We start from the raw sequence: 14,811 nt of genomic DNA, 5'->3' as shown, positions 1-14,811 counted from the left end.
AAAAAAAAAAAAAAAAAAAAAAAAAGTGTTTTTGATACATTAAAACATATTTCACATACATTTATTAGTAAATCCTTTAAGGCCCCTTTAAAAGAGCACTTTTTTCACAAATGGATTTGTTCATCTACAAGTATAGATTCCACATTTAAATATCACTGTGGTGGGAGAAAGAAATATTTTTGCCTTCAAAAATAAATAAATTGACTTAGAAGAGGTTTTAATTAATACTGATTTTAAAAACACTTTCCTCCAATACAAAAAGCAATGTTGATTTTATTCATATTGAATAAAGAAAATAACTGAAAAATTAAATAACTGAAAATTTAAAATAACTGAAAAAATTACATATGAGGCAACTGACACCATTAATCACCAGAGCCACAAATTAAAACCACAATGATATATCATTACACACCCACTAAAATTAAAAGGATTCATAATACCAAGTGTTGGCAAGGATACAGAGCAACTGGACCTTGCATCCATTGTTGGTAGGAATGCAAATTGTACAAACACTTTGGAAAACTATTTGGCACAATCTGTTAAAGTGAAAACATACATCCTATAACCCAGCAATTCCAATTCCTAGGTAATATAACCCAACAGCAATAAATACTTACATCTAACAAAAGACAGATACAACAGTGTTTGTAGCAAATTTATTCATATTAGCCCAAAACTGAAACTTAAACATCCATCAGAAATAAAATAGATAAATCGCAGTATATTCTCTTCTTGGTTCTTTGCCTCAAGAAATTTATTTATAACTTATTACCATACGTAGATGTATATCCATTCATTCAATATATATTTACTGAGCATCAAACACCATTATAGCTGTTTGTTTCACATTAGAGCGTAACATGGACAAAAAAAATCCTGTCTTTGTAGTGCTTATATTTAATAGGACATGCTGTTTCACATTGGAGCGTAACATGGACAAAAAAGTCCTGCCTTTGTGGTGCTTATATTTTAATAGGACATGGACAACAAACATCATAATAAATAAGTATATTACACAGTTATGTTAGAAAGTGAGCAATGCTACAGGGGCAAATGAGTGGATAAAGTGATTAGAAATGTTGGTTGCAGTTTTACATAAGATAGCTCTCAATGAGGAAGGCAACTCTCAACAAGGACTTCCAGGAAGTAGAGCCAGAGCCACACAGATATCTGTAGAAGCTGGGGGTACGGAGATGAGGAGGTGAGGCTGGAGAACTAGGGGAGTGGCATGGAGAGTGGGGGTATGTATGTGTGGCTAATATACATCCTGGTAGGTCACTTTTATGAATTTTGGTTTTTGAATGAAAGGGCAACCATTCCCCTTCTGCCACCAAATCTTGGCTAGTTTAGCTACGTTTCCCTAAAAAGACGTAAAGGGACACTATAGTTTTTTTAAGCGCAAAGAAAGAGTGAATGATGTATCCCTGATTCTGCCTTTTTAGCAATAGACTTTGGAGGAAGGAACTGCCATATATAAATATGGATTAGAAACAAACAAAGTTTACACATACATGCACATTCACACAGTCACTTAAGGGAACATTCTGGGAGCTACTATACACAAAAACGCAGGGCTCTAGGTGACTTTAGACAGTTCATATTGTTACTCAATCTATTAAGCTAGGATGAATGACAATAAAAATTCCCACATTTTACACAGAATATAGCCCTAGATTTGATTATTATTTATGCATTACATGATTAACATACAATGTGTGGATAAGTACATAAAAGTCACTGTCTTTATAAAAAGTGACTTTTTCTCTAAGTAAACAAATGTACAATAAAGTAACGTCAAATCTTTTAACCTTAGTAACTACAGATCCTTATCCTAAAGCAACGCTATCTTTAATTATCACTTACTTGTGATCTGTTAGAAAATAATGACAACCAATCAATTCAGAGTCTGAGCTCTACAAATGTTAATCAAGATTTCATCTAACAAAGGCAATCTCTGAGAACATGTAGGTTAAAAGGTTAGCTTCAGAGTAAAATAATATTCATCATTCACAGTAAGGTCAGATGGAGTTTGGTCAGTCTTGTGATGTCTTCTTTTCAATTGACAACTCAAACAAGACAACTGAAGGATGACTTCTCTTAAATGTAAGGTAATTATAATTTGTCCATAATGTAATGCAGTGACTTGACTATGTTATTACTTCAAAATAAAAGTAGCATATGATGTGTTTATGATAATGGAATGGAAAAGCCATCAGTATTAACTTCTTATGACTACCTGCATCTCTCTCACATTTTATGACTACCGCCTGAAGGTCTCAAATATAAGGAAGAACTTGCCAGTAAAAATGAATTACTGGCAAAGGTTATAAAAACATCTTAAAGATCTTTCAGTAAAAGTGTAAATGTTCACCCTCAGGGATGTTTTGGCATCATCTTGAGGGAATGTGTTTTTTTCCGGGTTTACAACCAGGTGTAGCTTTAAGGGCAAAAATTTCCCTGGCGCCATGTCCCCCTCCCATCTCTTTCTACCCGGGAGATTCAATGGTTTATGTTTAAATTTCGCAGGTGTGGGAAGAAACTAAAAGTCAATCACTCCAGCAGAAGTTCTAAGAAACTCCTTTTATTAGCCCAGGGTCTTGGAAAAGGTGGGGGTTCCTCCCAAGATAAATGTCCGTGCTCACACACCTAGCCGGATTTCCCCTCTGGAATCCCCTCCCACACTCTTCGTGGAAGCGTTTCTCCTCTTCTCCTTTCCTTCTCTTTTCTCTACCTAAATAAAATCACCTTTCTGCAACACGTTTTTTAGGTCCAATATTCACTTTATGAGCACACAGTGCACCTGCAGTGGCTCCACTGCTTATTCCTTAAAAGGTTAGAAGCCAAAATCCCACAACAATCACTAGCATCCCAAAAAAAAAACCCTGGTTACAAAACTGGTGCCCAACATGGGGCAAAAGGAGTGAAGTGTAAAAAGGGAAACACTTCAAAGGGGTAAGTGAAAATATTAAACCCTTCTCACTTGTTTTCTGTCCTGTCTCTTTAAAAAGCAGCCATAAAAAACCCAGTTACAATCTGACCCGAAAGCAAGAGTATAAAGTAGAAAATTCTTCTGGCTTAACCTATCTATGTTATTCTTTAAGCTAAAAAAAGCTAAAACTTTTTTTTCTTTTGTCCTATAATCACCCTTCTCGTTAACCATCACTCTCCCTTCTGCTAGACATGAGACTACAAATTTGCTGACATAAATTTGTCCTCTAAGTGCTTTTCCTGACATAAATTTGTCCTCTAAGTGCTTTCATTATCATTATAAAACTACAATTATTTGTTAAAAACTAATTTGAAACCATTTTACAGTAACATTCGCCTAAACTAGGTGAAGCAATGGTATCATTTAATCAGCCGTATGCCTAGGTATGTTTTGTAATCTGTCAACTATAAAAGAAATATATCTGTTTCAAATATATATATTTCTTTTCTTTATATTTGAAAATTTTCACAATAAATTGTTGGGGAAAATGTAATCACATTTGAAACCTGTTTTAAATGGCAAGGGAGAAACGTCCAAATCCCACAGAAGAATTTTGCAAAAAAAAAAAGGCAAGATTTTTGCAGCTTACATCTGCTGAGCTGGGGAGGATTAAAAAAAAAAAAGATTACCATAATCCCTTTATCTGCCTACCTCCAGAAAAGTACAAAAATTTGCACTCTTAGTGAGAAATGAAGGCAGGTGAAAGGTTTGTTCATTTGTTAAGAATTCCACGTGGTGAAACTATGTTCCTTTAGCTAAATTTTGATGCTTAAAAACAAACTATTTCTGTAATTTCAGACAATGTTTCACTTCCTTGATTACTCAGAATAACTTTATTTTCAATACAAATATAGTTCCTAAAAGGATATAAACCATACCTTCTTTGGACTACTTAATCATCCTTTTTGGCACTGTCATTTTAGTATTAATCTATCTGAAATTATTTTTTTAAATCTGAAAACAAAAAAAACACATAAAAATCAACACACAGGAAAATTTGTTTACCTATCCAATAGCGTGCATATGAACTTTATGTTTTGTGTGTTGTAAGCCTTTCAATACAAATGCCCTTCCAAAGTATCATGAGACAGGCATATTTATGTTCGATATTCCATTAATGATTTTTTGGTAGTGATTTAAAACATACCACCCTCCGTATTTAATAAAGATGGAAAAATATATAACCCAGCTACTAGTGGGTAATGATTTATTAAATAATTATTTATTTAATATTTACTATGTGCAAGGAATAGTGCTAAACCTTAGAGATGAGAATATGAGTAAGACGAAGTCCCTGAATTAACAAAATCAATAATTTGGTAAAGAAGAAATATAAATGAACAAATATAAAATCTCATAAATTGGTCAGTAAGTATACATAGAGTAACACTGTAATAAAGAGGGGAAACCTAAATTAGCTTAGAGGGATGAGGGTCTCTGGGAAGCGTTCCTCAGCTTGGTCTTAAAGAATGAGTATAAATGATCTAGGCAGGAGAGAATAGGAGACAGTATTCCATGATGAAGCAGCAGCATAGAAGAACAAAGCAGGGTGTTGTGGGCAGAGAATGATAAGCAATTTGGTATTGCTGGAGAGAAAGCCCATGGTATAGAGTGGAGAGAGATGAGGCTATAAAAGTAGGTAGTGGCCACACCACGAATGATTTTGTGGGGTAGGTTAGTTAATACACCTGAGCTTTCTCTTGGCCTCAGAAAGATTCTAGAAGGGTTGTGATATTTTCAGGTTGTGTATTAACTATAACTCCCTGACCCCCTTGAGTGAAGGATGAATGTAAAGGAGACATGATGATCAGCTACAAGAGTGACAAAATGAGGACCTGAGAACCAAGATGGTGACAGAGGGTATGGTTTCCATCGAGACACACAGGCAGACATGACAGAGAGATTAGATGTGGGGATGACTCCCAAGTGTCTGGCTGGGGTTAATATGTTGATGACAGTACTTTCTTCACCCACTGTCCCCTCCATCCAAGTAGATAATATGGAAAGAAAAGCAAAGTTGAAAGGGAAGATGATGGATTCAACCTTGGATGTGTTGAATAATGCCGCCATGCATCTAGGTAAAGATTTCCAGCAGAAAGTTAACATGAAGCCAAGAGGGAGAAAGTCTGAATAGGAGGTTGAAATTTGAATCTGCAAAATATTAAAGATACTAGGAATTTTGAGTGAACAGCCAGTTTTTCTGGGGATTTGTTTGCCTGTTTTACTTAAGCCATTCTAATAGGTGGGTAGTGGTAGCTCATTGTGATTTAAATTTTTATTTCCCTAATGTCTAATGATGTTTAGGATCTTTCTTGTTTTGTTTATCATCTTTTAAAATGCTTACTTATTATTTGTGTGTCTTCTTTGGTGTGTATTCAAATCTTTTGCCCATTTTTAAACAAGGAGATGTTTTCTTATTTTTTATATATTCTCCATACAAGTCCTTCATCTGATATATGCTTTGCAAATATTTTCTCAGCCTGTGGCTTCAACAGTCTTTTTAAGAGCACAAATTTTTAGTTTGTTGAAGTCCAATTTATCAATTTTTTTTCATCATGCTTTTGGTCTAAGAAATCTTCTAAGAAATGTTTGCCTAAATAAGGTCACAAATAGTTCCTCCTATGTTTGCTTCTGGTATAGGTTTAGGTTTTCCATTTACATCTATGATCCATTTTGAGTTTTTTGGGGGTGTATATGCGGTGTGAGGAACAGATCAATGTAATGAGTGGGGATAAAGTCAGCCACAGAGTGAAGTGTATAGACAGGAAGTGCAAAAACGTGGTTGAAACCTGGGAATAAAAAAAATTCAAGGTTCAAGGAAGCGGAGTTGGGCATTGTCGGGGAAGCAACAGGAAAATTCTGAATAATCAACACTGCCTGCTAAGATAAGCAATGGCAGCTGTCTTTTTAATTTGGATGAGGTCACTAGTGACCTTAGGAAGAGCATTTCCAGTCAAAACAAATCTTTGCTATTCATAATTACATGTAACCAACAGCTTTATAGGAATTCCCCCAGCAGAAGGACTTGAGAAATCCCTGAGCACTATTAAAGGTCACTTCTTTGGGTACAGGAGGGTCTGGGATTCCTGACACTGAGAGTGACCAAAGCATCCCTGGGGCACTTCAGCATAAGGTCTTGGGGACAAACCCGAGGAGTCATTACCTTGTTGGGAAATCAGGACACTCACTGCTGGATTTGCCAATGTGACGCTTCACCAGGGAGACACCTAGTTGAACTACAGGAAGATGAGAAGGCGGGGATTAATATCTGCGCACTCGGGCAAATCAGGGAAATCCCTCCCAGCCCTCCCTGCGTCCCGAGTAGAGGAGGCGTAGGGGGCAGGGCCTCTCCCGACGCTCGCCCACGTGGCTCCTCTCTGGTGAAGAACTACTGCAGTTACCCAGGCTTAGGAAGCGGATGTTTAAGCCATGGGTTAGGGGGCTCGTGAGCACGCCCGGTCCTTTCCCTGAGGCTATGAAAGCCACGCACGACGGACTCTTCTTGGCTGACTGACCTTTCGCCCCTGGGTCTCCGCAGCCCAGGAGTCCGCGAGCCCGTCCTCCTCCCGCTAGTCGTAAAGTGCCGTAAAGGCACCAGCATTTTGCGGCACCGTAGGTGAGGCCGGCGGCGTGGGTCCTCGCTCTGCGCGGAGCCGGCGCTTTGGCGGTTTCTTCTGCGGAAAGGCGGTAAAGTGGTTAGAAGTTTGACGAGGTCAGGGAACTAGGTGCGATTGTCTCAGCGGGTAATTGGCTGCTCCTAGGTTTGTGTAACAAGCGGCAGAACTGGTAGGGTTGTTTTAAAACCTCTTATCCCAGTTCTTAAGCGTGACATAAGGTTCCCAAACCCCTCCCTGTGACTTGCCGCTTCTCTAGTGCTACTTTGGTTGTGATCTTCGTGTTCATCACTAGATCTTAGGTGTCCTCGGTGTAACTGACTTGTTCTGTCCACTTTGTCCTGCAGTCTCTCTCCTCCTGACGCTTGAAATGCTTTATCTCATCGGCTTGGGCCTGGGAGATGCCAAGGACATCACGGTCAAGGGCCTGGAAGTTGTTAGACGCTGCAGTCGTGTGTATCTGGAAACCTACACCTCAATCCTGACTGTAGGGAAGGAAGCCTTGGTAGGTGCTGAGCGTCTCTCAGCCTCTTGGGAAGAAAGCTCTCTAACATCTGATTTTCATACACTAAGCTGAACAGAATTTTCAGGTCTGCTTGTTTAAACCCATTGAAACGCATTCGCTTGTTCATTAATGATCTGAGGAGTAGAAGAATGGAAATTACACACCAACCGACTGACTTGGAAAATGAAAGGGTGATTTGTCCTACTTTACAAGTCTAATTTTGTGGCTTTATCCAGTAAATAGGAAAGTTATTTTATACTCTTGGGGGGTAGTTATCAAAACCCCATATTTCATGAGGTAGTCAAGAAATCCTTTCTGAGTTGAGTGCTAATGAGGTGCTGACACAGCCTTAATGAGTTGGTTATATATTCAAGAACCAAGCTGAAAACTTCCCCCTTTGAAGTATTTCCATAGGGAATGGTGATTGCCTTTTTGTATCATATCCAGAGAGATCTTACTTTAAATACACTATCTCCCAATAAGGATTATACTGATACACTTGTATATATTGAGTGAACCTAGACTTAATATATACAAGTGTATGAGTATACACTTATATGTATGAGTATACACTAAGTAGCCAGAGTGTTAGTGTATTATACATTTAGTTGGCCCTCATAAGGACCCAGTAAATTGTGGGGAAGGGTCAACTTCAGGTTCATTGTCAAACTAAGTAAAAGGTAAATCAAAAGATTAATAGATACGTGATGGGAGGAAGGAGCAGATTTTTAGAATTGTCTTTGTCATGTCTTCCAAACAAAAAATTGACTTAAAATATTTAGGTCTCAGATTACTTTACAATCTTGAAGAAGGAATTAAGAACTGCTACTTGAATTGGCCATGCATTTAAATAAAAGTTGTTTGTAAAGACCAGCTTTGATATATACATATACGTAGAGAGAGAGAGAAAGTAAGTCTTGCTCTGTTGCCCATGCTGGGGTGCAGTGGTGCAATCACGGCTCACTGCAGCCTCAACCTCCTGGGCTAAAGTATTCTCCCATCTCAACCTCTGGAGTAGCTGAGACTGCAGATGGGTGCCACCATGCCCAGCTAACTTTTTCATATTTTTTGGTAGAGACAGCGTTTTGCCATGTTGCCCAGGCTGATCACGGATTCCCAGACTCTCGCGATCTGCCTGCCTCAGCCTCCTCAAGTGCTGGGATTATAGGCATGAGCAACCACACCCAGCCTAAGACCAGCTTTGATTTGAAAAAACTTTTGTTTCCCCATTTTTGTCACTCTTAGGATAAAACCAAACCTAAGCTCAAAATGATGGAAATATGCTTCACTTATCAGTGCTAAGGAAAAGTAGAAGGAACTTAACACCATCTAGAAAAGCGAAAACAAATAACAAAACAGCAGTTTGATAGAATGAGATATCGGGATGGCATAGAGGAAAGTTTGGATACAATTTTATCTTTGCTTTGTTACATGTTTATGTGACCTTGGACAAGTCTTTTAACTTTAGTGTCTTTTTTAAATGGGGGTAAAAACACCTACTTTATGTGTTTAGCATAGTTCTTAGCATAGATTCTTAGCTATCGTATGTGGCACAAAAGTGTTAGGAAATAGAAATTGTCCATGGTTACATTTCCAAGCTTCTCTGAACCTCAGTTTCTTCATTTGTCAAGTGAGAATTACCAGTTGGAGGGTGATGTAGTGTTTTATTGAGGTGATGTATATGAAAGTGCTTTGTGCATTTTAAGTGCTAGCTAAATGTCGATTTTGGTTGCTATAATTTTTTTAAGTATTTTTTTCCAAAGAGAAAACTCCTGGAGTTATTACTTATAGAGTCAAGACCTGAAGCTGGACGCAGCCTTACCTACAGTAAATTATGTATACTTTAAGGTGCTAGAATATCTGTTCCTCCACAATAATAAGTACTGACATTTATAGAACAGTTACTGTGCACTGTTTTAAATGCTTTACATGTAGATTAGGATTATCATTCTAATTTTCTAATTACTGTTCATTTTGCAGGCATAGAGAAGTTAACAAACTTGCCCAAGTTCATACGGACAGTGAGTGAGTGAGTGAGTAAGTGAGTGAGTGAGTGATAGAGCCAGGAGATGAACCAAAGCAGTCTGGAGAGTTGAGGTCTGCCACTTTTTATTTTTTTCAGACGGAGTCTTGGTCTGTTGCCTGGGCAGGAGTGCAGTGCCATGATCTCGGGTCACTGCAACTTCTGCCTTCTGGGGTCAAGTGATTCTCCCGTCTCAGCCTCCCGAATAGCTGGGATTACAAGCGTGTGCTAACACACTCGGCTAATTTTTATACTTTTAGTAGAGACAAGGTTTCACCATGTTGGCCAGGCTGGTCTTGAACTCCTGACCTCAGGTGATCTACCCGCCTTCACCTCCCAAAGTGCTGGTATTACAAGCATGAGCCACCGTGTCTGGCTGAGGGCTGCCACTCTTGACCTCTACACTGTGTTGTGTCTCTGTATTCTTAAAGATAGTTAATAGCTACACAAAGTGAACTTCACAGAACACCTACAGAGAAGGTAGTATTCAAGCAAAATGGTCAATGCTAGATCCTGCCCTGCTTAATAATCTGTTCATTTACTCATTTGTTTGACAGAAATTATTAAGTACCAGATACAGTTGTACTGCAGCAATCCTTGTAACTTTTAATAGCTCACTCAAAGTTCTCAATATGTAAGAAACAGTATTATTTACCTATGTATCTACTTTTACTCCATTTGAATTACTTATTACTCCTTAGGATATCAGTTATAAGATTTACAGTCCTTCTTTCTGTACTGGCTGCTGAGATGAAAAAAAAAGGATTCATGATCTTGCATAGTAGCCTGTAACCACTGTCAGATGACTACTAGCTTACTAGTTCACTCTGCTGGATTTAATTCTCTAGGGAATTAAATCACACAGCAGTTTGTATGCAAACTTCCTACATATTTAGAATTCATTTATTGCTCCTACAACTCTGCCTTTTGAGCAGAGACTAAGGAATATAGTTTTAAATTAGTATCTTCTGCATTAATGTAAGAATGTTCACTGGCTCTGTAAACAGCTAATTTTCTATTGTTTCTCATTGGTGCTGCCTTTTTCTTTTTCTAGCTGGGATGCCATATGTTTTCCCATTGAAAATTTAATAAAACCTGAAGCACCTAAACAAACCATGTTTGTTTAAACTTACTGTTTAATATATTTATTCTGTATTATATCATGTTTCTGAAGTGGGGTATGTATATTCCGTGTTCATCCTGCAGTATTCTGCCTGGCGTTTAGAACCAAATTTAGAAATAAATTTAAAATGCAAATGGCCTCAGATGTTAAGAGGTCTGCCTCCTTTGGGATATTAAGACAGCCCCAAAGACAGAGTTTAATTGCAACATGATATAGAGTACTGGCTCACTGAAAAGTTGTATTGAATGATCTGTGTTTGGATGGTTGCCAACATATGCACCAGTCCAAGACAAAGGTATGTGTGTGTGTGTGTGTGTGTGTGTGTGTGTGTGTGTGTCTGTTAAATGGTCACCTGCTGTCTCTCTATCTTGATATTACACTTAAATCTGTAGGAAGAGTTTTATGGAAGAAAATTGATTCTTGCTGATAGAGAAGAAGTGGAACAAGAAGCAGATAACATTTTAAAGGATGCTGATATCAGTGATATTGGGTTCCTTGTGGTCGGTGATCCGTTTGGGTAAGTCGAGGCAGATATTTTGAGTTTTTAACTCATGTACTGTTCTTTTTTAAATCAGAATTATTCTATTGCATTTAAAATTTTTACCTACCAGGTCCTGATAGGGAACACTATTAGATTTCATAGTTTAAACTTTCATGATCTTTGAAACTAGTGAAGAAAAGCTACTTGGTAAATATGTCATCATATGTATCACTACATTATCAAGAATGTCAGCTGTAAAGTTTGTATCATTGTTTCTGCTGTTTTAGAAGGTCATGTAGGGTAACAAATGCCTTAACTGATATATCATTATCAAATAGTTCATAACATTATCAAAAGTCATTTCTGTCATTTGCTGCTGATAATTTCAAGCATCTTTGAATTCTTTTGTCCTAGGTTTTTTTTCGTTTTGTAATCATCTAATATTTGACAGTACTGCTGTCACTTTGCTTGCCTTGAATTTATTGATTATCAAGTCTGTGATTTCACTTTCTCATATCCACTGGGAACCCGGCTCTTATCATTACCACAAAAATGGGTGTCTACTGCCTAGTGAAACATCATCAATCTTTAATGTCAAGCCAAGTAGAAGAGTTCTTTATCTACAACTGGTTACCTAAGATTTATATCACAGATTTAAGGATCATAAGGACCATGTAAGAAGTCCTTGGAGGGGACTAGGAATTTTATCTAAAACACAGTGGTAAACTTTTGCAGGGTTCAAAGCAGGAAAACTCAAAATCTCATTAACATTGTGAAAATGTCACTCTAAATCATTAGGTGAATGGATTTTAGGGAGGCAAGAATGTTTTTGGTGGAAAAGAGAAAAAGATGGGAACATATTTAGAAGAAGAATGCCAAGATGGATGCAGTAGATAAGGAAAAGGAAAGGAGTAAATCTAACTCCCAGGATTATAGCTTTATAAATGACTGGTTGATAGTGTCACATGAAAACTGGTGGAGAACAGGATTTGGAAAAACAAGAATTGGTTCTGACAATGTGTTAACTTTGAGATATGAAGTAGGCGATTAGTTAGAACTGCTGCTAGAACTTGGGGGTGGGAGGTCATCCTAGATAAATGGCTGTTGAAGTCATCAGTATGTTTATGGTATTTAAAGCCCAAGGAATAGATAGAATCACCTTTGAAGAGAAGATTGGGAAAAGAAGAGGACCTAGGGTAGCCCTGGGAACCTTGGCATTTCATTGTGTATCTAAAGCCAGAGGAGGAGGGAGAAAAAGCAAAAGATTATGTTGTCACAGAAGCCAAGAAAACAGACTATTTCAAAATGGAAAGACTGAATAACTTCAATATCACACTGAGAGTTTGTAAGATGAGGGCAGAAAAATGTATATGAATTTAAAGACACGATGTTTGGAGTTGATTAGTGGGGATTTTATGGAGGAGTTGAAACCTGAGCTGGACCTGGATAGGGTTCAACAGGTAGAGATTGTGGGGTGGGCCAGGAGAAAGGTAGAAGGAAGAATGCTCATGTAAGTGAAGAAACTGAGGCACAGAGAAAATATCTTGATGTAATTGCTCCCCTGCTCAAAAACAGTCAGTGACTTTCATGGCCTTAAATCTTGAAGTCATTCTTTTTTCTCTAGCTGCTCTTTTTAACTGCTATGCTAGAGCCAGTTGTACAACTTTGCATTTCATAAGTGTTTTATAATATTCTTCCCCCATTTTTTGCTCAAGCTTTTTCCTTAAAATTGTTCTTCTCAGTTCCTAATTATACCTAATTGTACTATAAAATTAGTGTACAGCTCACATGCTACCTCTTTGAGTGCCTTTTTTTTTCCATTTTAAACTCCTTTAATTTGCCCTTTCTCGGTGATTCATCATATATAGCCTTGTATTTAAATTCAGATTTAAGGAATATTTACTGTACTGCACTTATTTTTTATTTACGGGCAGATTATTGTTAGAATGTAATAATTGGAAATGGGATGGTGAGGAATGTGTAATTTTAATTAGAATTTGAGTGGATTAAATGGAGGAGAAATCAGGTAAGGAATATGGAATGCAGCAAGCTACTGAAATTCTTAGATATGACCAAAATATGTCGCTTATTTAGAGACCCCTTCTTATTTAAATAAAATGCTCAATCTTACATTCTTTTTGTTTCAATATTTTTAAAATGGTAAATTTTAACCATTTTACTGTACAGTTCAGTGACATACTAAGTACATTCACATTATGCAATTATCAGCACTATCCGTCTCCAACAATATGAAGTTCTTGAAGATAACTAAAAGTCATAGTAAAGTAAGTTCATATTGTTCTTTACCCAGGTTATTGAAAGGAATATGGAAATAGATCACATAAATAAAGTAAATGTCTAAAAACACACTATATCGATAGATCTTAATCATTGTGAGAGCTGACAGTCTGAAACATTCTATCCCTAAATCTGAATAAGCAGTCCTTATTAAACACACCCTTTCTAATGATGGTTCTGTTTTATTATTCCATTCTGTATTTCAGTATGCTCTACTGTAAATGAATACATAATTTTTATCCCTATGTTGTATGCCTTTTCCTTAATGGCATACAAATACAGATAATATGTCCTGATGTAGGCTGTTTGACTGCTTCCAGTCCATCTAATGCATATGAACAGTGCTTGGCACCTAATAACTATCCAGTCAATGTCAGCATTATTATTAGTCCATTTTTCTTCAATATAAATAAAGCTGCCATGTATAAATTTATGTATATGATACCTTCCCCCTCCCACTTCTTCATCCCCACATTTTGGATTGTTTCCTTTTGATAGATTCTCCAAAATAGGTTTTTAGGAATAAAATATCAAAAGGTATGGACATGGACATGCTCTAGAATGAACCATATTGTCAATTATTTTTCAGAAGGATAGTGTCAATTGTTCGTGCTTCCATAGTTCATGAGAACATCATTTTCACTATATCATTGCAAACATTCATGGATATCTGGACCACCAGCCATACTTATGTCAAAAAGGGAAGGACTATAAAATTTAAAATAAACATACCAAATTTTGTGTATTCAAATTGGTCACCTTTGTGTACTTTATTTTATTGATTCCATTAATCAAAACATTTTTGATTTCCTTTTTTGTTACTGCCTTTAGAACAATTTCAAGTAACAAGCATATTATTACAAACAGATTTATTACTATTTCTGAGCATATATACATATACACATATATGATTTTAGATAGAGCCATATATCTAGAAATAGTAAATGTGTGTGTGTATATATATGTAAGTGCCTGCTCATTTTAAATAAATTTGTGATAGGCAATTTTGGACCAGTTTTTCTTTTTCATCTACTTAAATAACTCACCAAGTAACTAATTTAGTTTTCTTTACTATTAATGTTAAGTAGTGAGATTCTGTTGAAGGTGATATTAAAAACAATTCTTTATAATCAGTATTCATGTTATTTTTTAAAAGCTTACTCAAAATCAAATTAATGATTATTTTTCATATTAGTTTTATTTTATGTGTGTGATTAAAAACAGGCTTCCCTGGTGGGCATTTGTTAATATATATCTGACTGCCTCATGAGGTGAAAGCCCTTGATCTTCCTACTTGGTATGCATTGACCAGTCCAGAGGTTCTGCTTGTTTGTATGCAGTTTCTCTGACATGCTAATGTTGCTTTACCCAGTAGGGCCTGAAATTTTTATCAAGAGGGAAAAGGGCCTTTAAAATGCAGTTCTAAATTGATAAGGGGTTACATTTCACTGTGCCCATATTTATATTTATCTATATTCTCTCTTTATTCCAATCTATCTACTTATAGTCTTGAGATTTATCTTCAAAAAGGAAAGACAACAGGTCAAATATGCACATACATACATACACACATAAACACATCCTAATTATACACAGTAACTATATGAAAACAGTTATAAATAAAATGACTGCTAGACAGATATAAAATTCAACATTATATGAGATAGAACTCTCATATTAAGACTTAAAGAGTGACAGGCTGTGAAAATTTATGTACAGGCATACCTTGTTTTATTGTGTTTTGCTTTATTTCATTTCACATACATTGCAGTTTT

The 14,811-nt window shown here is 36.7% G+C and overlaps 1 protein-coding gene and 1 long non-coding RNA gene across 6 annotated transcripts in view; one reads left to right on the top strand and one right to left on the bottom strand.

Moving 5' to 3' along the window:
• The window catches only part of LOC108317231, a 28,177-nt gene extending 21,594 nt beyond the window's left edge, over window positions 1-6,583 (bottom strand). Inside the window, exons 1-3 of one of the 2 annotated variants that reach the window (XR_005203254.1) lie at window positions 6,508-6,583; window positions 6,156-6,228; window positions 3,871-3,946 (exon numbers count right to left, since the gene is read on the bottom strand). This is a non-coding gene — a long non-coding RNA (uncharacterized LOC108317231). Of the gene's footprint in view, window positions 1-3,870; window positions 3,947-5,677; window positions 6,229-6,507 lie in introns of those variants that run through there. The other variant, XR_005203253.1, reaches the window with a different exon arrangement.
• The window catches only part of DPH5 (diphthamide biosynthesis 5), a 28,313-nt gene continuing 19,833 nt past the window's right edge, over window positions 6,332-14,811 (top strand). Inside the window, exons 1-3 of one of the 4 annotated variants that reach the window (XM_037745408.1) lie at window positions 6,332-6,425; window positions 6,954-7,111; window positions 10,650-10,774. In XM_037745408.1, coding sequence (XP_037601336.1) covers window positions 6,422-6,425; window positions 6,954-7,111; window positions 10,650-10,774 — 287 coding nt within the window. In that variant the 5' untranslated portion in view covers window positions 6,332-6,421. The other 3 variants (XM_037745409.1, XM_017547649.2, XM_017547648.2) reach the window with 3 other exon arrangements.

The sequence above is a fragment of the Cebus imitator genome, unplaced genomic scaffold (genome assembly GCF_001604975.1).
Source record: "Cebus imitator isolate Cc_AM_T3 unplaced genomic scaffold, Cebus_imitator-1.0 Scaffold199, whole genome shotgun sequence".
Taxonomy (NCBI): domain Eukaryota; kingdom Metazoa; phylum Chordata; class Mammalia; order Primates; family Cebidae; genus Cebus; species Cebus imitator.
Note: the sequence above shows the minus strand (reverse complement) of the source record. Positions and strands in the feature narration are given on the sequence as shown.